This window comes from Ylistrum balloti, unplaced genomic scaffold (assembly GCF_031769215.1).
Source record: "Ylistrum balloti isolate Yb309-2 unplaced genomic scaffold, AGI_CSIRO_Ybal_v1 Utg370028, whole genome shotgun sequence".
Lineage (NCBI taxonomy): Eukaryota > Metazoa > Mollusca > Bivalvia > Pectinida > Pectinidae > Ylistrum > Ylistrum balloti.
In genome coordinates this window covers 288,432-314,378 of record NW_026782092.1, presented here as the reverse complement: position 1 = coordinate 314,378, position 25,947 = coordinate 288,432, and the positions used below count along the sequence as shown (strand labels likewise).

The 25,947-nt window shown below is 35.1% G+C and overlaps 1 protein-coding gene across 1 annotated transcript in view; it reads left to right on the top strand.

Moving 5' to 3' along the window:
• LOC132548847 (transmembrane protein 132C-like) overlaps nt 1-25,947 on the top strand; it is an 84,178-nt gene that overhangs the window by 11,021 nt on the left and 47,210 nt on the right. Inside the window, exon 3 of the mRNA XM_060212741.1 lies at nt 4,073-4,222. Coding sequence (XP_060068724.1) covers nt 4,073-4,222 — 150 coding nt within the window. The remainder of the gene's footprint in view (nt 1-4,072; nt 4,223-25,947) is intronic.

The following is a 25,947-nucleotide window of genomic DNA, read 5'->3' as shown; positions in this document are numbered from 1 at the left end:
AATAGCTTGTGTAGACGAAGCAGGGGCAACAACTCCATGTAAATTACTAATATATGCTGATGTCTGTACTTTCTTCTCTATTGGGAAAAAAAATCACACAGGATCATTTTAAGTTCCAGCTAAAAAAATATAGTAGAACACAAAAATATCATGTACAGGACATCATAAATGGTTTTCAGATTGAATTTAAAATTTAATGTCACGGTCAACCCATTTATTTAAATTACTATCATGAGGGATTTTCATTGTTGTAATGATTTTCCTTTTGGCTTCATATATTCATTTTATGTTTACTTTTCTAAGAACTTCGATGTTGAGATTCTACCTTTATTTACAACTAAAACATGAATGATGCCGTGCATGTAAAGTCAGATCTATGTTAATAGAAGTTGCTGCCATTGACTGATAGAGCACTTGTTTGGAAAATTTCAGGTAGAAACTGAATTCTAATAAGTTAAGAGAAAAAGAAGATGTGTGGAGGGTTTTTGAATTTAGAGAAGCTTTAAATAAAACCTGATTGAGATATTCTACAATTATTGACCAAATGAGACAAAGGGTAATGTTGCCTCTGAGGGTTAGTAAATCTTGGTATTCACCTGAAAACAAGTCAGTAATAGTTTAATTATATGACAATAATTCATACTTCTGTATTGATAAAATATCGTAGTACAGAATTTAAAATGATTGTTCTGTTTACCTGTGAAATGCATGATCGGGTATCGAACAGTTATAGTAAACCTCATGTGCACAGATTCTGCCTGTTTCAGCATCACAATATCTTTAGACCTATACATGAAGGGTCTTTTGACCAATCATTGTGTAATAAAAATGACAATCACATAATAATTCACTATAACCATATTATCTGGTTATGATTATGACCATCAATGTAGTGGGGATTTCTGGAAATTGCTTAAGATAGCATTTGCAATTAGCTTAACATGGAAAACTAGCTGTGTAGATAGAGACACTGTGACAGACTCCACTGGGAATGGCTAGCAATAATGTTAGCCTCTACAGCACTGTACCATACACTCCGCCATTCTGGCCCACTCTCAAATGTCAGCATGTCCCATGGGAACATCTTCCTGGAAACATGCCCAGCCAGATTATTTATTGGGAAATGTTCCTACAAGATTAGAGAGATGCAGGGATTACCTTGTGTACATTTACAGCTATACGGTTGGTCTCCAGTACAAGCTGATAACTGGTTAACATGCTGTGTAAGATATTAAATGATGGTTTCAAAATTAATTATTGTGTGTATTAACATGTGCATGTGGTTATTGAGACAGTTTGAGTAGTGAACTAAACTGTACAAACCTTTTCAAATCACATTGGAACTGTATTTGAAGAATGAAAAAAAATGTTCTCAAAATTGTTTACTCAGTAAGGCTCATGAAGTCCAAAAAAAAGTTGTGAAGGAAAGACCAAAAACCTTGTACACAGTAAAACATTTTTCTGTGAAATTGATGTGAAATCAAACACCATATGTATGGACTACAAATGGATTTTCTGTAATTTTGCTACAAATATGGAATATAATTAGAATTAACAAATTGAATTAGAAATTATCATATATGAACATTTTCCGTTTATCATTGATTTTTTAGACTCGGGTGTAGAATCTTATCACTGATAGACAGAGCAGTTTAAAAATCTATTGCAGAGGAAATATACATCAAATTACAGGAAAAATTGATAAAATTTTTGACAGCTACAGTGGCGTTTATCACTGTCCATCATGGCATGTCCCCATCATAGATTCAATATCTATTCCAACAGCTCGCATGATGATAGCCATCAAAATTTTGTGATCACCCTTGTCATGCCCCAAATGCCTTGTAAAATCTTAAGAAAACGACGAATCCCATTGTAACAATGCTTATTCTTTGTATCATATCTAGCCTGCTAAAATCTGATGAGATATGCAATGCAAACATTGATGACTGAAAGAATTTTTAAAGTTGCATGGGACAAAAGAAGTGATCTTGGGAGGTTTGGGGCAGGCTTTAGCTCCATATATTTTTGTAGAGCCTAAGAAACGGCCTCGTTTGAAGTGAGCTTCTCCATAATGCTATATACTGCAACACTGATCAAACGTACAGTCTATTTGTTTCACAGTCATTCGCCACACTTGTCTTCACACTAAATTGATTCTGTTCAAAAAGGTGCCTTCGGTGAATCTTTTGACTGGGTTTAAATGCTAGAAAATTAAATTCTGTGTGGCACAGAAGATGGGTTATTCTTTAATATTGAAAAGACTTGAAAGCTATCGATTCTAGTGATTATGTATAATTATAAAAATTACTTGTCAACTTTGATCACACATTTATAAAGCACTGGGTTGGCTTTGAGAAAGGAGAAATGTTAAGGGGTGTTAATTTTGACCAAACCTGAAACTTTGTCTCGGTCATATGTACATAGATTTATTGTTATTAAGACGATCATTTAAACAAATGTAGAAAATGCATTCACAGATTAATGGTATGATAATAAGTGCTGATTTATTATACGTTATGATTATGAAAGAGTTGGAGGCTCTTTATGTACTTAATTGGTGGGAAATTCTCAGCTGTTAATCAAAATGAAATGATGAGAACTTCATCCTATAGGAGTAAAAATGGTAGAATTATAAAGAAATTTGAATAGAAAATGTCTAAATGTGTCTGAATATTTAAAGATGGTCCACCAATCATTTCTCTTCACCTGATATTTCTTTGGGTGAGATACAGTACTGGTGTTACAATAGGAAAGTAATGTGTAAATGATACATGTAAACTATAAGCTATTTCTCTGATGTTACATGTTTGCTTTAGTAATTCATGTACTACAGCTTTGAACTTGTTTACGTTTACCTAGGAAATTATGTAAATGTAATTATGTGTACATCATGAAGCAGTCGTGTATCAGCATGCATGGATGCACGCCATTAAGCTTTAAATTGATTAGGAAAAGTAATGGTAATGCCTGTAAATTCGTACAAAATATGCTAAATGATGTTGTCCTTTAATTATTGTAATAGTGGTTACGTGTACTATATACGTTTCCAGACACAAACATTTGGTAAGGTATAAAATGGTTGATATAATGCTGGGACAATACAGGTATACATATGTTATAAATATCAATCATGTTTTACATGTATTTGATCCATTAAAGAATGAGAGATCAATGTAATTTGGACATTGTAACACAACTGACTGTGTTGTGCCCTGTGTGGACCACCTTCGACAACCTCAAACTCTAGATCAATGATACCAAATTGATTAGCAAAGAAATTCTGCCTTACAATATACACTATAAGGACCTTCCTTGCACTGATACACAGCTAGAAATTCTCAACTTTATCTTAATGGTGAATTATTTCATTTCACGATATAAATGCCGTGATCGTAATATATATACATGGATATGAATTTCTACAAAGAACACACATCAACTGAAAATTCAAAGTTTGATATATGTTTAAAGGTACACATGTTTATGTACACCCCAAAGTTAATATGTTGACAGGTAGACCATTAGAATAGTACCGATTCCTGTTGCTTTCATTGCATAATTGACACAGGCATCTTAGTTTGGAATCTTCTTTATAAATTACTTTTTTTCATAATGTTTTCATTGACACTGCCTCAATTTTGGCCTTCAACAAAGTGCTCATTTCAGTGAGGAAGGTTCTGTCCCCTGGCTGAGACATACAAAGTCTTCAAAATTGGTAGTTCAACATTCAGCATACATTGCCTGTATGCTTCAGTGTGATAACACTATCAAGTTGGCTTCAGTTCTGCACCATTGAAAGCAGGCTGACACAACATATGCAGTCTCCCAAATACACATGCATGAGAACAAGAAACATGCACTTTACTTCGCATACTTTGGGCCCTTAAACGAGCATAGCTGTTGATAGGATGTTACACAATATGTCCAATATCCTCAAATTATCATCTTTCATGTACAGCTGTTACTCTATAACATTTCCAAATAAATTGATCCAATTTCTTTGCTGTAATTGAAAATCCTGAATAGAATTAATCTGTAAATTCCACTTGACTTTGCTTTTAATCCACAGAGCTAAAGTACGGAATGGATTAAAGATTACAGGCGCTATTGCAGAGGCTGACGGACCCTGGCAAATCCATGTGGACATAAATGAAAGACAACGTGTTGGCACAGTCACGGCTCGTATTCATGACATCACGAAATACATGGCTTCCACAAAGTAAGTACTTCAACTATATAAGATCTGTGTATATTTGATAGTAAAGTTATAATGTTTTCTTCATATTTTGTAGTTTTTACTGGCAGAATCGAGTGATTTTATTAATTTTTCTGTGAGGGAAGATTTTACAAATTATTTGGTCTATGAAGGAAAATCTGTTTGTGTTTATGTCTTGTTGTTGTTGTCATATTTAGCTTTCTAGGTAGGACATCTTGTTTACCATTTATGTCGACCACCAGAGGAGAAAATGGTTATCTATTTCATTAGAATCAGTAGCCATGAAATCTAGCCATTAAGGAAGAGAACTTTCTGTGTATCTGACTTGAGGAACAATAAGATTTTGCTTATATTTGCATTTTTTTTTTTCATAAGGAGATTGAACTAAATTGTGTGTAAACAGTGTTAACGTGATAAAGCAAAAAAATGTTTGACCTCATTAAATATTCAGGAATGTGACATTGTACTTAACTTAAATATTTGTAAACTGTTAGGATGAAATAGACACCATGTTGACTCAAGTAATATTTTTTAAAGACAAAGTGTTTTACACATATTGAAAGGAACCTGGACAAATTTTGATTTATTAAAAATTGTATCTTCTTATTAAGATTGGAAATGAAACAATTAGAAATTGATATTTTTTCATCATGTCTTTAAAAATAGTTATCTAGTAAAGATGTAAAAATGATTTTCAGGAATACTTAAATTCCTAAATAAAAAAGATCCTTAAGATATCAGGTATGAGGATTTTATTACCCTTATGGCATCACTGCTTTAAAGTTTATTTAAAATTCTTTTGACCATGTTTTACAAAAAGACTTTGATATGGTTTTAATAGCCTTGATGTGCATGTGTGTAATATATCAGAGATGTTGTCTGATATTTACATAATAACTTGTATGTGCAGGCTTTATGTAGACGATGATCTTGACAGGTGTTCTTGTGTATAAAAGAACATGGTTTAAGATATATGTAGCGTTTGCTCATTGTAAACAATGCAGAATGTTCCTTCAACTTCAATCTGTTTTTTGTATAAGTAAAAAAGGTAGGCGATGAATTAATATTTTGATATCATTACTACCAGCTTTCCTGGTTGTAATAAACTGCTAATTGTCTGTACATGTGGCTCAAAGAGAACTTATCAAGGGTTGGTGTGTGGGTGTCTTACCTAACACAACACCAAAACAATCTTCTGCTAAAATTTCTTGGTGCCAGCCGTAACATCAAGCAATTGGTTCTAACAGCCTCACAACAGCTGGGGGAGAGGCTCTCGTGTTTTCATTAACTTACAACCCCTTTGTTAAAGGAAATATTTTATCTGAAATGTTTCAATAATCAGTAATTTCTTTTGGGAGTAATTCTTGCATGTATTGGGGTCAATGAGTACATATTGTTGGATATTTAATGTTTCAACTCAGTATGAAATGTTTAAACTGAATCTAAAGCAGATGAAATAAAGAAAGTCTTCTGAGAGATAATTTGATTTTGCTAATGATTTAACAAGGGTTGTTTCGTTCCTAGGTAGAATTAATTCAATGAACATTTCATTCGTAAAAGGATGGCTTTATATCATGAATGTGAATTATCCAAAACAAAATCTAGTGTGAGATTCAGGTTAATTATCCAAACGTCTTCCTCTCGAGATTGTATAATTTGGTTTTCACTCTTTTTCTATCACACAGAATCATTAAATGGTAACTATTTCCAGTTTCTGGATGTATTAGTTACGGTTTCTGCTTTAACTTTCAATCTGAGACTAATTACGTATCAATTATAAAAAACATTCAATAGAAAAAGGGTTTGTTTTACCAAGCAAGAAATTTCCTAACGTTGAAATAAATACATTTTGTGTTTATTTAAATCGTGTTCATTTGTTTGAATATTTTATTTGTTGATTCATTTATTCAGTTTAGAATTTTTTTATGAATAGTAGTTATTGCGATTAGGAACCCTTCAGAAATGAAAGCAGTTTTAGGGATAACAAACAGACATTATGGTAGCAAATATTGAAATACTTGTTGTTGCTGTTTAATGGAGGATTTAAGCAGATCTTCCAGCCTAAACCAAGTATTAAGCCTAATAGTCAAGTGATGAATATTTGATTAAGCTTTGCTTGTAGCTCAGTTTAGCATTTATTGTCTCAACCTTACCATCTGACTGTATTAAGGTGTTCTTTCATAGTGAGAATATTTGTGGTCATATATAAAAATTTTATTTTTCTTCTTTCAAGCAAACAAATTTCATCTGTTATACCATGTTATTTAGCCCCCCTGCCCCCCTACCCCCTTTATGAGGTATAAAGGTAAATCAATAATTTAACTCCTGACTTGTGATAATGATTAGTTTGTGATTTTTCTACGTTGCAGAACATCAAGGCATCAATTACAGGTTTTTCCTTGTGGAAAAAGTTTGCTGTGTTGTGTTTTGATCACATTTCTTTCCAGCAGACATCCTCAATTGGGACTTGGTCAGTTCTTGGAGCTTCCTAGTAAATAACAATGATTGGAGACACAGAAAGTGTTTACTCAGTCGCTGTAATACTTTATGCATGAGCAAATAGCGTACTTCAGAAGTACTCTGTTTTCCCATGTCTTTGTTAATCAGACTAGACAGTGTGTGCAAAGTGGTCATGCATTATGCAAGCCTTCGCAAACGTCATCAGTCAGAGTCCTACTGTAGAAAAGATGAAAAAAATATTCAGACCTTTGTAGCAAGGCCTTGGCCAGCTTTATGTGATATATACCACAACTGAACGACACGAGGAAATGCATCATAGTTTTAATGATAGGGACCCAGCTCATTTGGTTGATCTCTATCCTGACCTTAGCATTTCTGAGTTATCCAAGCTTTTGTATTTTTTTAATAATTGAAACATTACCTAACTGTGTTTCCATATCACATTTAGTATTCAATGAAAAAAAAAACAAACAAACAAAGCTGGAGTTTTAGAATAATTGTCATTTAATCAGAATGCTAGTGGAAGTTGTCTGTTAACAGTGCTAGTGGCATGAGCAATAAAGACTCTGTTATTCCATCATAACAGCAAATATGGGCCTGTTATGAGTGCTGTTGTGTTGTATTGGCACAGAATAGGTCGGTATCATTTGTTGATTGACTTCACAAATGTCCTTGCAGATTAGTAGCTGGATGGTTCAATCATAAAAGCTACATAACGACCACTGAAACCTATATAACAGTGGGAATGGTATGGTTTTTAATGTTGATGCGATCTGATTCTGTTTTGACATGGGTCATATACAAGATGTGTGGGTGGTCTTACTTGCCTTTGTCTTTGAATGTCACAAGCTAAACCTTATTGCCTTGAGGACTAGAAGCTCTAAGTAAAATGTTAGATGTGTAAAGTAGAAAAGGGTAAGGCTTGTGAAAAATTCAAATTAAAAAAGAGAGAGAGAGAAAAAGAAATTGTCTTGATTTTAACAGTAAACGGCTTGAAATCTCAACAAAGGCAAAATTGTGGACACACCTTGACTAATGTCTGGAAACGTTGACATGCCATTGATCACTATCAATATCTGGAAACATCGAGGTATCCTTTCAAATCACTATCTGCAAAATCTACTGTAGGTCAATGTATGGGAAATTTGCATACTCCTAAATCAGGACACGCATAGGTATATATCAATTAATGCATGGAAAATTTGAACACACCTGAATACTCAATCTAACCACACTAAAATACATGTCTGGAAAATCTGCACTTGCCTTAATGTCTGGAAAAAAGTGCACATGCCTGAATCAATGTCTGGAAAATCTACACACTCCTAAATTATCATTACTACACCACTGAGTTATTCTGGTATAAAATCAATTCATTTGCATTGATATTTAGCAGGTGAAAAGGAAAAGCTGAAATGTTACCAGAATTCTTATTCTTGCTGGACAATGTTATGATAGAAAATAGATTTCAGGCCTGTATAGTTTTCATGTGCTCTTCTTTATCATTGGACATACAAAAATGTTTTTTAAGTCTTAAAGATAGAAATGGACAAAAGAAAGTTATAAAGTAGTCACAAATATATATGAAAAAAGAAATATTTCTTTATATATGAGGAAATGATTTTTTATGGTGAATTTAGTAGAAAAAAATGAGAGTTATGATTAAGACTGAAATCACTACAGCCCATCCTTGCTCCTCTTGTTAGGCTGACAGACAGGGAATTGATCTATTTGAAAATATTGTCTAGAAATGAATGTCGTACACGTGCTCTAATACACTAAGTATGGTTAACGGTTATTCTATTAGAAAAATAAAAACAAAATTCATTTTAAGCAGCCATGCAAATATAACCACTAGTAATTACTTCTGTTGCTAGAAAACTGTATATTTAGATAATAATTATGGTGTTGGCAAGCTGATGGTGTTTCTACTTCTACCTAGACAAAAATATCCATAGAAATATACTGCCTGTAGAGTTTATGAGGTGCTATAAAGATTTGTGGGGAGATGTAGTTTTTATTTATAAACCTGTATGGAACTAGATTTTTCATGACTTTTTTTTTACCTGAAAGCAACAGGTAAGCTTAAAAGTTCCTAATGGTGGTAAATCCCCACAAAAATGAAAATCGTATTAGATAATAAAAACACAACACATGAAAGAAAGCTAGGACTTGTATCAGGTAAAATGTTGTGTCAAGAAGTGACTGTTAGAAGACAGAAAATTATACTTGTTACCTGATTGTTTTAATCACAGATCTGTTGTGTCCTCAAAATAACATAATCTACACATGAAATCAGAAAAATAAATGATGAATTGGAAAGACTATAGGAAATTATAAAAAACTTCGAAAATGGAAACCTAGATTAAATATTTTGTTTCCCATCTTTCTCCTTTATCTTATACAACATTTCTCCCTTATTTCATCAATTCTTCATTTTTCTGTCATTCCTCAAACTTTCACCCATGTGAAGATTTCTGCTGATTACATATTGAAATGTATTGTTCATCAGATTTTTCCTTTTCCCTCATGCTAAATAATTATTCTCATTTCACCTGGTAAGTTTATTCTATTAATCACAATGACAAGTCTAGAATGGTTTGTCATAGAAAGATTTGAAATCTAATTTTCTACAGTCTAGAATTAAACCATCATGCGAATGGAACACTTACCACAGTGCTTACCTGAGACATTACATATAGTGTATAGATATGATGGAGGTCTCCCCTACCATCTTATCACCTAGGTTTAATGGCTGTTTTTATTAGCGTGAACTTCACTTCACCTCCCTAGACCCTACTACATTAGTCCAGGGTTAATGTATTCGTATGACCTCTGACCTCATACTGTAATTTGCTAGTCTGAAGGATTGTCACCATGTTTCAGAGGAGGAGGAGAATTATCTTTTTGTCACAGTTCAGTCTTGATGAATTACAAAGTCTAGTGTGTAAATATTGTATGGAACAAAATAGTCCAATGTTGCCAAATGACTAGAGAATATTTTGTTACATATGAAGATATCAGTTATGATTTTGGAAAGATTTCTTGATACACAAATACATTATCAGAATTTCAATAATTTCTATTAAAAGAGAGACATAAAATGATCAGACCTGAAAATGTAAGATGTGATCATCATATCCAATTAGAGTATCACAGGAATATACTGTTTGATGTAACATGAAAGTCATACAAGTAAAAGTAGGTTATGATATTGATGTTGATTGTGTAAAAGAAAATACCAGAACAGGTACTTCAGAAATGCATTTTCACTGTTTCCCATATAAACCTAATGATTAAAACCTAAAGCAAGAGAAACTGAAACATGTGGTTTTGAGGGAAGAGATAAAGAACAATAACTTTCAGTGTAAGATGTCTTGCTTAAGTATTCATATTGTGTTTGTCAAGCTGACATGACTTTACAGTCTTATATATATATTCATGGACACAAATTTCTGAGTTTCTATAGAATCAGCCACAAACAACTAGGGGACGTACTGGCTACTGATCATGGATAATTCGGTCAGTCTGTTGTAGCTTTGGTCAGACACCCACTCTGAATGACTTCCTATGAAGATGTATGATCAGTGGTTCTATGTATTTCCTCTTGGACCTCCGACCAAGTCATTGATTTTCTTCCTAGAGTTGGTGTGACAAGTATATATGCACATGAATACTCAGTCTCGTTTTATTCCAAGCATACAAAGCTATTCAATAATAAGAGGTTTCTAAGAAATCCTGAAGGCAATCCCATTGATACATATAAATCTATTCTTAAAAGACTATCTACAGAATACAGACAAAAAAAAAAATGATTACAGTGTACAGACTTACTCTAATGACGAATAAACTCAATTGCTCATTCATTCTCCTATTCCTTTCATTTTCCTATTCCTTCCATTTTCCTATTCCTTCCATTCTCCTATTCCTCCTGTTCTTTCCATTCTCCTATTCCTCCTATTCCTTCCATTTTCCTATTCCTTTCGTTCTCCTATTCCTCCTATTCCTTCCATTCTCCTATTCCTTCCATTCTCCTATTCCTCCTATTCCTTCCATTCTCCTATTCCTCCTATTCCTTCCATTTTCCTATTCCTTCCATTTTCCTATTCCTTCTATTCCTTCCATTCTCCTATTCCTTCCATTCTCCTATTCTTCCTTTTCCTTCCATTCTCCTATTCCTTCCATTCTCCTATTCCTCCTTTTCCTTCCATTCTCCTATTCCTTCCATTTTCCTATTCCTTCTCTTCCTTCCATTCTCCTATTCCTCCTTTTCCTTCCATTCCCCTATTCCTTCCATTCTCCTATTCCTCCTATTCCTTCCATTCTCCTATTCCTCCTTTTCCTTCCATTCTCCTATTCCTTCCATTCTCCTATTCCTCCTTTTCCTTCCATTCTCCTATTCCTCCTATTCCTTCCATTCTCCTTTTCCTCCTATTCCTTCCATTCTCCTATTCCTTCCTCCCTTTCAAAGAAACATACAGTAAACCCAAGCTAATTGATATCCCTTTATCCCATCCTTCCACTTGCAATAACTTCACTTCCAGAAAACATGTTTCATTTAATTGAATGTAGGGTTATTCAATAATTTCCTATATTTTCAGGGCTGTATATAGGAATTAACTTTAACTACAATAGTGGGAGAGCATCAATATATATATAAACTTTATGCTTTTTGCAAAAGTTGTGAAACAGGTTATTTGAACTTTTACGAATCTCTTTTATTGGCTTAGAATAAGCATGTGAAGGGTCTTGGTATGTGAAGAAACCAGATTACCTTGGGATGACACTGCTACCTTAGTTATCTTATTCATTTGTGGAATCGAACTCCGGACAGCTTGGTGAAAGGCAAGTGTATCACCACTGCCCCACCATCCTAGAGAAATTTTGAGTGGCAAATCTCAAAGTGTATAATAGATATGGAAATTTTAAGTGTTATATCCTGTACTGATGTGTTTTGATGTGAAAATGATACTGTAAAGAAGAGAAAACTGAAATCAATTCCTGTGTGTCCAAGTGTCATAGTAAATCTACAGAGATAATGTAGATCTCTGTCCAAAGGACAGCGCCACTTGGATGGTTGGGGTGGTGCAGTGGTAACTCACTCGCCTTTCACCTAGCTGTCAGAGGTTCGACTCCTGGAATGGACGTGAAAAGGTAAGGGTCACCTGCCCGACCAGGTGGGTTTTCCCTGGGTACTCGGGTTTCCTCCCACAATAAGACCCCTCGTGTGCTTACATCCGGGCCAACAAGAGTGATTAGTATAAGTTGAAATAACTTGTTTCGCAATTGTTGTAAAACAAATAAAGTTTTGTAGTTGATACAGACATAATGGGCAAACCAATTTTTACCATTAGGAACTGAAAAAGCCTAGATGTAAAGAATATTTTAAAACTAGTTTATTTATTTCCCTGTAACAATATGGAACTATACATTGGGATTGGATTTAATTGACTCATCTGAGAAAGGTGCTAGTCTCCATAAATTTTTGATGCTGACATACTTTGTTTGTTGCAGATACTAAAATATGGCAAGCTTTGTCATGATTGAACAACAGTCACTTTGACACATTAGAATTTCATTTTTCTATCAATTTTATTTGTTTTTTAGGGTTCAAAATTGTTGCTTATATGCAATGATATTATAATGATTGATTCATTGTGTATTGAATTTGGACATGGTTATGTGAAGTTGACAGTACTTAGGGAGGCCACTGAGTTGGAAGATTACCAATAGCCATGTAGAACTATTGAACAGCATAGTCTGAAGAGTACAATACTCTTCCCAGGGGACCTTTCCACTGGTCATATATCTTGCAGGTCTGGTGAAAAACTGATGTAATATGAAGTTTGTGAAAGGTCTGCATAGGAAATAACCTTTCGGTATATAGGGGAAATAGCTTCTGGAATGGGCTTGCAAAAAGACCATAAATATTAGTCCTTTCCTGTTGGTTTTGCTGATTTAGCAGTTTTGAAGTGAATGGTGTGTATCCCATTTTAAATTGTTATTTAGTAGTAAGAAAATGTATGGGATTTTCTTTATTGATTTTACATTCGTATCAAACAATTAAAATATAACACAAAAATTACCTACAATCTTTGAACTCAAACCAACACACAAGTTAAAAACATAAAGCAGAATGATAGTATACATGATGATAAAAAGATCCAATCAAAACTAAGTGTAGCATAGTCATAATCATAGATCCAATCAAAACTAAGTGTAGCATAGTCATAATCATAACAATTTTAATCAATGATTATAATCTATAGTTCCACTGAGGTTCCACTGAGGTTCCAGAATCAGTTTTTGTGTGACGATTGAATGTACCACAAAAAGAACCAAAACACTATTATTGTCAGTGTAGATATAAAGAATAAAACTTAATTGTGGCTCTAATCACATCACTATGGTCTCTGTGATTTATCAATTAGTAAGGAAAAGATATTTGCCAGGGGACAGTATCTGGGTATTTGGATATGTAAATGTTTATGATATACATCTCTTAATATATTGTCGTAATTGTAAATCTTTCATTGTCATGCCATTGAAATATATGTGTAATTTAGTGAGTAATTAATTAGTATGCGAAACGTTATTTCCAAGGATGCACCAAGTCTTTATGGAGTCTGGAATTTGTAAAGAAGAAATAAATTTTAAAGAATCTTATGAAACTAAAACTAAGAATGACGATTATAACGGGATAGCGGAACACATTTGGACAATTCTTCAGAAAAACCTGATGTCCTAGTCCCTAATGTAAGAACATTTTGCATTCACAAAAGAATTGGAGAATTAACTGAAGCTAATAAAAGGAAAAATCCTTTGTTAATATTTGTTTACTGGGGTTATTACCAGTTATGCATTGGGGATCCTTGTACATGTGGTAGCTAGTGGCTTATTCAGTGAACAACATAAGGGAGGCCTATTGCATGCTATCCAGAGCAATTTTGATAGTCTTGCCAAAGGGCATAACCACAACAACACAGACTAATTGGTAATAAAAACAAGTTGAAATAATAATACATTATTAAGTTGAAGGGAAATAGTTGATATCTTTCATGTGTAGGCCAATTCAAATTATTGAATTTTGAATTCATTGCACATGCAGAGATTAAATAGGTTTTGGTGATTGATGAAAAATTTGTTTGTCTTATTACCTTAAAATCCTTTTTAAGATTATACCAATACTGTGAAGGTTGATAATTTAGACTGACAGAATAAAATCACAAAAAGATAAAAACATAGAATAATAATTATATATCCCTGACTGGTAAAATAGTACATTTTTGTATGTATGGAGGGGTTTGGGGTTGGTGGGGTGGGGGAGGGTAGTAAGCATGTCTGTACATCTGTGATAGCCATTTGTACAAGTTATCTAATAAACATGTAGATAGATTTATTATTATTAGAATCAGCAGACCAAGGTCTTCACCTTGTTAGTTTTTTGGGGTCATCCTCCAAGTTTATAGGTTAAAGGTCACCCTTGACCACTTTAAAAATAAAACAAAAATACTTGTGTACAAGGTGTCTCAGGAACAAATCACCATAATCACAATATATAGATCACCACACCAAGGGCTACATGGGTTTGATTTTGGTAGTCATTGTTCAATGTTAAAGGTCAAGGTCACTCTTGATAACTTTTGAAATAAACAGTTTTTTTACAAGATATATCATGAACCCCTTAATAGATTAACCTTTCAGTAGATTTAGATCAGAAGAAATAACCTAGGGGGTCAGGGTCTATCTAATGTGAGCCATTGTTCACTTCATTTTTATTTCATCAAGGTTTTGGCTAATTTGTAGAAATTTGAAACCATTGAAAGCAGTGACATTTACTGAGTACAGAATAAATTGGAAAAAAAAAAAAAAAAAATAGGAAGACCTGGAAAGCTGTATTGGAATGTCTGTAATCAGTTGGTGAAGCATTATCTTCTGGTTCTTATGGACACTCTTGTGGTCTGCAAATTGAATCTGGACTTAATCAAAGCTGTATTTCCAATGTGGTGAAATTTGTATAGAGGCCATCTAATGATGTTGACTATGTTATAGAATGGTGTGTCAGGGCCAGGGGTGAATATGGCAGTGCCTTGACAGATCAATGGTAATTTTATACAAATCATTGTATTTATTTTTCTTCAGCAGTAATTTTAAGGCAGTCAGATGTCAAACCAAACAAACTTTGATATGAAGAGTATTCTTGGCTATCAATGGCATCCCAAATGTCACCTTGTGTTTATCGGAGGCAAGATCGATTTCTCAGAAAAGAGTACAACGCAAAATTAATCGTGTTCTTCAGCTGGAGCACTGGGAACTTACTTGTGCAATTACGAGAAGAATAACACAGCTTTGAGGGGCAAGTTCGACATTCCTGGGTGTACAAGTACATTTCACGATTACTCTGCTGTAGATTGGAGCTCATTTGGGTCGCATAATTATATCAGCGTCCCTGATTTCCGCTCTTGTAGAATTGAAGTATAATGAAGAAAATTTCTTATGAGAGCAAATTATACGGCACTCATGTCGTTTCAGTCCCAAAAAAAAAAAAAGTCATTTGTATGAAAATGAGTTCAATGTTTTATAGCAATTTGGATGTAATGAAAATTTGGCATTAAGACTAACAATAATAACACACACTGGTATTATAGAGGGTCTGGAAAATGTTTGTCTGTACCTAAACAAAATTTGATGTTTTTGTGATAAGATTTGGGTGTTGGAATAAAAGGGTAATAACATTTGTATCAGTATATATAGAAACAGCTACCTGTGTTGTTTTGTTATTTAAGCCCTACTGACTAGCTTTGCATTGGGTAGTTTGGACCATTTTGGTGCTGGCTTATTCCAAACATTCACAGTAGAGGTTTGAACCAGTGAAATGATCAACTGTTGTGTGCATTTGGTTGTCTTATTCATATATTTGGAATACAGTAATTTTCTCATTACTATAATTAAGTCAGAGCTGTACACAGTCATGTGGAATTGGACAATATTATAAAGAATCCAGCAAGTTTATTGAAAGAAGAAACAGCCGTTGTCCATGTCAACATGCAAAGGGTCTCAGGGTCTTATAGTTGGCACCAAATCAAAGATCATCTATACTTTTTATGCAACACATACCACAACCTTCAATCTACTTTAGATGAAATGATCCCAAAAGTCCGGCTGTTACATTAATACATTAAGTGCTGAACTAACATTTGACTCTTCGAGTACACTTTTGTCTTTTTTAGGTGATTCTGTTTTGTTTTTCAAAGTGCTAATGCAAATTTGGTTTTCTGATGTTTTTGGAATTGTTCAAATGCAATGCACTTAAAATATCAAAGCGACATTTTAGACAAATCACCTTACAGTAAATATGGCAATGGATTACACTTCAGCTTTTGTGTACCATAAACTGGTACCATTCTCTCATCCTCATCCACAGTCTATTAGGATAATTAGATTTGCATTATATTTCAGCTGTGCATCTGAGCCAGACGAGGAGGAAATGAAATCAATTAATTCCTTTTAACATCCTTTTGTATTATTTTTCTATATTTCAATAGATAGAAATTGATTATCACTACAGATCAATGAAGAGAAAGGTTGAAGTTTCTTTAGAAGATTTTTATGAGGGAAAGATTATGCTAGCAGTATCACTAAATGTGATGTGGAAACTTTCTCTCAAGCAGTCTTGGATTTTGTAGTAATTGATGAAAAATATTGTCTGGAATATTTTATCAAGTACAAATTTAAGATAATTGAATATCAAAATAATAAATATTTCCAAGTGACCAGTGACAGTTTTTCACTTCTATCAGTAAGGTTCAGGATAGAAAAAAGGTGAATTGAAAAAAGAAAATAGGAAAACATAAAATTAAATAAAAAGCCAGCATGATTATTATATTGAAGATGTAGATATTGAGAAAAAAAAAAAAACAAGAAATCCTAATGTTAAGGATGAGAATGACACAAAATGTGGTACCCACTTTGTTGTTTCTGTAGGTACTAGAGTAGCAGAGAAAGAAACAAGGTCAGTATTGATATGTGAAATAGGGTACCAATGTATTGATTGACATAAACATTAAATCTTGATAGTTGATAAATCAACATAGTTGAAGAATACTTGTTTTTAGTGTATATACTGTATAATAGGTACCTTTGCCATCTACATTGTCTACATTGAACTAAACTGTTAAGTATGATTTATTAAAAATTCCTTCACTTCTGTAATAAAATATAATACATCAAATGGCAAAATTGTGTACAACAGAATTAATCCCATTACATTGTATAGGATATCTTGATATATATTCAATAACCTTTTGATTGAGATTTGAAAAACAACCTAATAAGCAGAGCCATAAATGATTAAACAGCTAATTTGTCTTTATTTAGTTTCTATGGAAACTTCCTGAAGATCCTGATTGAGTGCATTGAAGACGACCTGTTGTCCCCACAAGGACAGGAAGTCTGCTGGTGAAACTCCACTGTGCCTCACATTGCTGTGAAGTCTTTGGAAAATGATTTTGATACACAGACAGTTGTACATAAAATATCCATTCCCAAAGTAGCATAAATAGGAAAACACCAAATTGAATTTCCTGAGACAGTGAGCATCATAAGGAAGCTGTGAAATCTCTCCGAAGTGAACTGATATAAAATTACAGACATGGCTGTTCAGAAAAAACCTTATTTCCTGGGGGTGTTATACCAAGACACATAAATGCCAGAATACTACTAGGAATGATTTAACAAGAAGGACAGTGGTTGTCATTTTTGTTGTTGAAATTATCTTAAAGGTAATGCTTGTTATAGGTGTTATGTTGGAGGTGATGTTTGGGCCATGTTTTCATTGTTGTTATAGGTGTTATGTTGGAGGTGATGTTTGGGCCATGTTTTCATGGTTGTTATAGGTGTTATGTTGGAGGTGATGTTTGGGCCATGTTTTCATGGTTGTTATAGGTGTTATGTTGGAGGTGATGTTTGGGCCATGTTTTCATTGTTGTTATAGGTGTTATGTTGGAGGTGATGTTTGGGCCATGTTTTCATTGTTGTTATAGGTGTTATGTTGGAGGTGATGTTTGGGCCATGTTTTCATGGTTGTTACAGGTGTTATGTTGGAGGTGATGTTTGGGCCATGTTTTCATGGTTGTTACAGGTGTTATGTTGGAGGTGATGTTTGGGCCATGTTTTCATGGTTGTTATAGGTGTTATGTTGGAGGTGATGTTTGGGCCATGTTTTCATTGTTGTTATAGGTGTTATGTTGGAGGTGATGTTTGGGCCATGTTTTCATTGTTGTTATAGGTGTTATGTTGGAGGTGATGTTTGGGCCATGTTTTCATTGTTGTTATAGGTGTTATGTTGGAGGTGATGCTTGGGCCATGTTTTCATTGTTGTTGTAGGTGTTATGTTGGAGGTGATGTTTGGGCCATGTTTTCATTGTTGTTATATGTGTTATGTTGGAGGTGATGTTTGGGCCATGTTTTCATTGTTGTTATAGGTGTTATGTTGGAGGTGATGTTTGGGCCATGTTTTCGTTGTTGTTATAGGTGTTATGTTGGAGGTGATGTTTGGGCCATGTTTTCATTGTTGTTATAGGTGTTATGTTGGAGGTGATGTTTGGGCCATGTTTTCGTTGTTGTTATATGTGTTATGTTGGAGGTGATGTTTGGGCCATGTTTTCGTTGTTGTTATAGGTGTTATGTTGGAGGTGATGTTTGGGCCATGTTTTCATTGTTGTTATAGGTGTTATGTTGGAGGTGATGCTTGGGCCATGATTTCATTGCTGTTATAGGTGTTATGTTGGAGGTGATGTTTGGGCCATGTTTTCATTGTTGTTATAGGTGTTATGTTGGAGGTGATGTTTGGGCCATGTTTTCATTGTTGTTATAGGTGTTATGTTGGAGGTGATGTTTGGGCCATGTTTTCATGGTTGTTATAGGTGTTATGTTGGAGGTGATGTTTGGGCCATGTTTTCATGGTTGTTATAGGTGTTATGTTGGAGGTGATGTTTGGGCCATGTTTTCATGGTTGTTAAAGGTGTTATGTTGGAGGTGGTGTTTGGGCCATGTTTTCATTGTTGTTAAAGGTGTTATGTTGAAGATGGCAATATTTGTTCCTGTCATTGTATTATACCAGCAATGGTCTTGAAATATTGTGCAGGCAGACTTTTAACTTGTAATTTTAATTTTAAGTAACTGTAAACCTATTGTATTATATCAATGATTGTATTTTGAGTCTTTCAGACTTTTAGATCTGTTTCAGCAATGACTGAAATAAGAGTTACAAGTGGGGTCAGTATCCACTGAAAAATGGCAGACAGATCTTCTATCCAAGTAGTTAAATAACATAATCCTCTGACATTTCTGATTCACTTTTAACTGCTGCTAAAATTGTCAGTACTTGTTATATAGATAACAGCAAACTTGCATGTTCCATTCATGGCCCAACTGACTTCCTGAAGTACTAATTCAAATTCTCATGTGTTTTTATTAAGTTTTTAAAAATTAAAAACTAAAACTACTGTAAGATCATGTATTTTCATTGGTTTCAGTTTTTGGCTAAAAAACAATATTTGGTGAACGTTTGATTTCAGGGATAAATTTAGCTCAGTAAATATACCTGGTGATAACATTTTACCGGTTCCTGGACACATGAGTACTCACAAAATCAATGAAAATTAATTACCCACCAAAATTAATGATCTAATAATATGGCTCCAATTAAGACCTTACTATTATAAAATATTCTTAAGTTTTACGCTGAAATGTGAATGTAAGGGCTTTGAATAAAAAGTTAGGGCCAGAACCTCAACATCTGAAAGTGTAATTAGGGTCAGCATGATTAAGATGGACGGTGGTCAGTAGCTGATGGTCATGTGATTACATCGAAATGGAAAACTGATTGAGCTAATGGTAAGTTAACTGGTCAGTGGTTCTACTAGAGGAGATAAGTGGTCTGATGTTATTGATGTTTTCCCAGTGGTAGAGTGATCACTTTGAAAGATGTTCCATGTGCCTAGAAGTTTGTTACAGTAATCAGTTTTGTGTCAGTCTCTGTACTGACAAAATCTTCATCACTTCTCTGTTTCCCCAACTCAACCAATCCTCCTCCTTCCCTGTCAGCCTTCCCAAAACACTTTCCCTGTTGAAACATATAGCAATGTCTTTATCCTTGAACAATTTCACACAACGCTTTCATCCTCGGTTCTTTTCTGTCTCAAAAACTAATAAACATACTTCTAATACAAAAGGCACTACAAGTTTCCCAACACAACAAAATTTTCATTATCAACTGTTTGATTCTCAAAAAAGCTATCTTCCTCTACTTCAACTTTCAAAACATAGATACAATTACAATTTCAAAACAATACCTTACATTCTTATAAACCTCACTATCTCTATAAGTCTGAAACAACCACCCGTGTTTCCTTATTATCCTTATTCCTCAGTGGAGGATTCTTTGTTGACCACAGTGGTCTCCCTTATTCCTCAGTGGAGGATTCTTTGCTGACCACTGTAGTGGTTTTCCTTATTCCTCAGTGGAGGATTCTTTGCTGACCACTGTAGTGGTTTTCCTTATTCCTCCGTGGAGGATTCTTTGCTAACCACACTGGTCCTCCTTATTCCTTAGTGGAGGATTTTTGCTGACCACACTGGTCTCCCTTATTCCTCAGTGGAGGATTTTTGCTGACCACACTGGTCCTCCTTATTCCTTAGTGGAGGATTTTTGCTGACCACACTGGTCCTCCTTATTCTTCAGTGGAGGATTTTTGCTGACCACACTGGTCTCCCTTATTCCTCAGTGGAGGATTTTTGCTGACCACACTGGTCTCCCTTATTCCTCAGTGGAGGATTTTTGCTGACCACACTGGTCTCCCTTATTCTTCAGTGGAGGATTTTTGCTGACCACACTGGTCTCCGTTATTCCTCAGTGGAGGATTTTTGCTGACCACACTGGTCTCCGTTATTCTTCAGTGGAGGTTTGCTGACCACACTGGTCTCCCTTATTCCTTAGTGGAGGATTTTTGCTGACCACACTGGTCTCCCTTATTCCTCAGTGGAGGATTTTTGCTGACCACACTGGTCTCCCTTATTCCTTAGTGGAGGATTTTTGCTGACCACACTGGTCTCCCTTATTCCTTAGTGGAGGATTTTTGCTGACCACACTGGTCTCCCTTATTCCTTAGTGGAGGATTTTTGCTGACCACACTGGTCCTCCACACTTCTCCCTTATTCCTCAGTGGAGGATTTTTGCTGACCACACTGGTCCTCCTTATTCTTCAGTGGAGGATTTTTGCTGACCACACTGGTCTCCCTTATTCCTCAGTGGAGGATTTTTGCTGACCACACTGGTCCTCCTTATTCTTCAGTGGAGGATTTTTGCTGACCACACTGGTCCTCCTTATCCCTCAGTGGAGGATTCTTTGCTGACCACACTGGTCTCCCTTATTCCTTAGTGGAGGATTTTTGCTGACCACACTGGTCCTCCTTATTCTTCAGTGGAGGATTTTTGCTGACCACACTGGTCTCCCTTATTCCTCAGTGGAGGATTTTTGCTGACCACACTGGTCTCCCTTATTCTGTGGAGGATTTTTGGACCACACTTCCTCCTTGTGGAGGATTTTTGCTGACCACACTGGTCCTCCATATTCTTCAGTGGAGGATTTTTGCTGACCACACTGGTCCTCCTTATTCTTCAGTGGAGGATTTTTGCTGACCACACTGGTCTCCCTTATTCCTTAGTGGAGGATTTTTGCTGACCACACTGGTCTCCCTTATTCCTTAGTGGAGGATTTTTGCTGACCACACTGGTCTCCCTTATTCCTCAGTGGAGGATTTTTGCTGACCACACTGGTCCTCCTTATTCCTCAGTGGAGGATTTTTGCTGACCACACTGGTCTCCCTTATTCCTTAGTGGAGGATTTTTGCTGACCACACTGGTCTCCCTTATTCCTCAGTGGAGGATTTTTGCTGACCACACTGGTCCTCCTTATTCTTCAGTGGAGGATTTTTGCTGACCACACTGGTCCTCCATATTCTTCAGTGGAGGATTTTTGCTGACCACACTGGTCTCCCTTATTCCTCAGTGGAGGATTTTTGCTGACCACACTGGTCCTCCTTATTCTTCAGTGGAGGATTTTTGCTGACCACACTGGTCCTCCTTATTCTTCAGTGGAGGATTTTTGCTGACCACACTGGTCTCCCTTATTCCTTAGTGGAGGATTTTTGCTGACCACACTGGTCCTCCTTATTCTTCAGTGGAGGATTTTTGCTGACCACACTGGTCTCCCTTATTCTTCAGTGGAGATTTTTGCTGACCACACTGGTCCTCCTTATTCTTCAGTGGAGATTTTTGCTGACCACACTGGTCTCCCTTATTCTTCAGTGGAGATTTTTGCTGACCACACTGGTCCTCCTTATTCTTCAGTGGAGATTTTTGCTGACCACACTGGTCTCCCTTATTCTTCAGTGGAGGATTTTTGCTGACCACACTGGTCCTCCTTATTCTTCAGTGGAGATTTTTGCTGACCACACTGGTCTCCCTTATTCTTCAGTGGAGATTTTTGCTGACCACACTGGTCTCCCTTATTCCTCAGTGGAGGATTTTTGCTGACCACACTGGTCTCCCTTATTCTTCAGTGGAGGATTTTTGCTGACCACACTGGTCTCCCTTATTCCTTAGTGGAGGATTTTTGCTGACCACACTGGTCTCCCTTAATCCTCAGTGGAGGATTTTTGCTGACCACAGTGGTCCTGTTATGGTTAAATATGTTTTACAGTAACCTGAGGTTTATTTTAGCCTGTTGTCTTTGGATTATTGATGCATTCACTGAAAGGCTGATTATATTCAGTTAAAGGATTGAAAAAAATATGTTAATTTCAAACATGTGTTCCTGTAATTTAGTTAGGAATTTGCCATGGTTTTCCTACTTATAAATTGGGAGTTCCCTCTTTACAGTGGAGTCTGACCCAGCATTTTGCTATTGTAGATAACTGTTCATTCTGTATAGGGCGTCACAGTCTTCCAATAACAGACCCAATACTACCAGCATTGATTTTTGTTCCACCACTGAATTGTCCAGAAGAATTGGTATCTACATGTTGTGTCCAGGGACACCAAATCACATTGGGTATGTCAGACCAGGGTTGTATTCATTCATTACCATGCTACACCAATGATCATGGGTGAAGAATCCGTGCACAAGTCATGTTGTTCAATAACATGAGATCAAATTCATTCTTAGGAGTGAAGGAATGACAATTGTTAGATCTGTAATTAAAATCTGATCCTTAATGGATGTTGTCTCCAGTGTCAATTTAGACCAGTTTCCCCTAAACACTAATGGATCCCAGCAGTGGAATTCACCAGTCTTGGCTCAGGAGAATAAATAGTGGCTCCATATATCCAATATTTTATAAGCTTTCTAATTTGAATCATGACTTCTTCTTTTCTTTTCTCTATGGTTTATTTGTCTCCTCCCCATCAGTATGTGAATGATACTTGAGTGATTTAGATCAAGGTCAGATCAAGATAGCATCAGATTATAGTCATAATTGTATTTGGAAAGCTGGTACTATAGAACATTTATGTTGATTGCAAATTAATGCTGCCTCATTTCTAATTTACTTTTTCTGCAATTTTAGAATTTTTATGTCCTTAGTAAGACAAAATCACTTTAAAAAAAATTGTAGGGAAGGGGTTTGGAGAGGGTTGGGAAGAAAAAAAGAAGCAATATCCTATAGTCTTTTCATGACCTTTTGGATGTTAGGGTGTATGGAATTAATTGACTGATATGATAAAAACAGTATCACACTTTTTAAACAAACATTAATGTTCATTTCTTTAAATTCAGAATGAGTGGATCTACAATTACATCTACTTCTGGTTCAGTCCAAGGGCCATAATCCAATATGTCTGACATTCAAACGTTAGCTTCAAACATAATGCTTTATAACATTTGATCATCTAACTGTCTTATTATTGCTTGCAAGTATACTTGAAATTATTTAGGTATAGAATGGTGTTGTTACTGCAGCTTGTATTTGGTGTCTGCCAACTTTTATTATATATTGCAATTATTTATAAACAACTGAGCAGATTTTAATCAAATTTGGTCTGAAGCATCCTTGGGGAATGCGAAACCTATTTTGTGTAAATGGTGAGTCCGGGGCCTGAGGGGAGGGGCCCAATAGAAAAATCAATCAGTTTCTTTTAAATCTATCTTGCTCTTTAGGAGTTGCAGGATATTGTCCAGATATGGACTAAAGCAGGCTTGCATGAAGGGAAATCATTTTTGTTTAAAGCATAGGTTTTGGTCCCCTTGGGCCAGATGGCTGGGGCTCAATAGGGAAAATCTAACCTCAAAGTAGATTTAGTTCATTGTTTTACACCATCAACAATTTATCTGGATCTCAGGTTTTTTTAAACAATAGTGATCCCCACTATATAACTATGGCATTGCTGAGCATTGGTAGATAAACACAATCATAACTGATAATTTGTCCGGGGGTCTGGTCCCACCCCAGGACAGATTATCTCTTTAAAGCTATTGAGATTATCGTCCCATAACTGAATAGCATTGCCGGACATCATGAGATTAACAACTGATCTTTGTCCCCAGCCCTAGAGATTATGAAGTTGTTTCTGTGGGGTGAGGCTCATAAAGGAAATTATTTTCCTTCTAAAGAAATGTAAACTTTTGCATTATTGACTTAAAAATCCAGATAAGCAATACAGGCCCTATTGGTCTCTTGTTTTCAACATGTTCTTGTTTTACTGTATTCTTTGTAATTTTCAACTTTCAAAAATGTTTGATAATTTCCAGATCTTAAACGATTGTGGCACTAATATTTTAATCTAATTTGAGAAGGTTTTTTTTCTCTTGAATCCAAATGTCTGATTCTGTCAAATACAATTTAACAATGATGATGAATAGGAATGCATCCATTACAAAAATGTTTAAAAGGAAAACTCAAAAATTTAAAAAAAAAAAAAAAAAAAGATATCACTGTGTAGAAATCAGCCTGATCAGTGAGATCTGGTTGCAGAATCTGGCCTGTTACAGTGTATTACATGTTGATGTGGTTGGGTTTCCACATTGGCACTGCTAGTTATTTGTTTGGCTTTATTTCTTAGCAAACCCAGATTTAAGATAGAGAGTTGGAGGTCAAAGCAATCACATAAACACTTGATGTCTTCATACATACAATAAAAAGATAGATTTTTTTTTCAATTAAAATAACAGATATCCCAGTTTCTTATTCCTTAATATTGGTCACATATGTTGCTATGCAATGGAAATTTTAAAAAATAATTAACTTAATTCACGTACCATAAAATCTTTAGATTCAGGATTTTTAAAGAAATCTATAAATTATATATCTTTATCTTAAATACTCATGGCTAGATCATTCAGAATAATATATGTGATGGCATTGGCTGTTAGTGCTGTGCTTTGCCATAAGCAGTAGATCTAGATGGAATGAGAATTGGTTATACATCCATTGCTGTCAGGGTCATGCAACTTAATTAGAAATCCTGTGGGTTATGTAGCTATATATTAATCAGAAACTGATATCAGTTCTAGCTTGGGAACACTAAACCAGGTTTATATGGAAAGAGAGGAAGCATGCTCATGAATTTGTTTGAACATCTGCAGTCTTGCTGGGAGGGGTTTTATGTGGTCGTCTGCAGTATTAGATAGAAACTCACCTAAACAAACAGTAAACCTTCTGATATTTATAGGCTTGCACTACGATCTGTTACCTAGAAAATCCATAACAGTTTGTTCCTTTTCTCCATTCAGTCATAGCTTGGGCAATGTACAAAACAGTTCATGATTATGTTCAACATATCTAGTTGGCTAAAAGACCTAGATGTATTATAAGCAGTTCACCTGTTGTGACGAAGAAACTAGACATTGTAGGAAATTGCCAAGACGCCAGTGTATCATATCATAAACTTGTACCTATTTATACAGCTAGTAGGTTAAAATTCTAGTGTTTTATGAATAACCTGAATGATACAATAACAAATCTTCTGTTCTGAAAAAACACATCATCCATTTAGAGATTAACTTTGATATTCAACCAGGTAACTTATCTAGTTTTGGTTAAGATGTCAGTGTATAATATATATGATGCTACCTATTTATACAGCTAGGTTAATTATCCAAAATATGAAAACAGGACAAGTACAAAACTATTTATAACAATAAAGTTTTAGAGAAAATGTCTTTTATTTAAGAAGATAATTGCTGGCAGTACCACAAATTGGCTTTAGG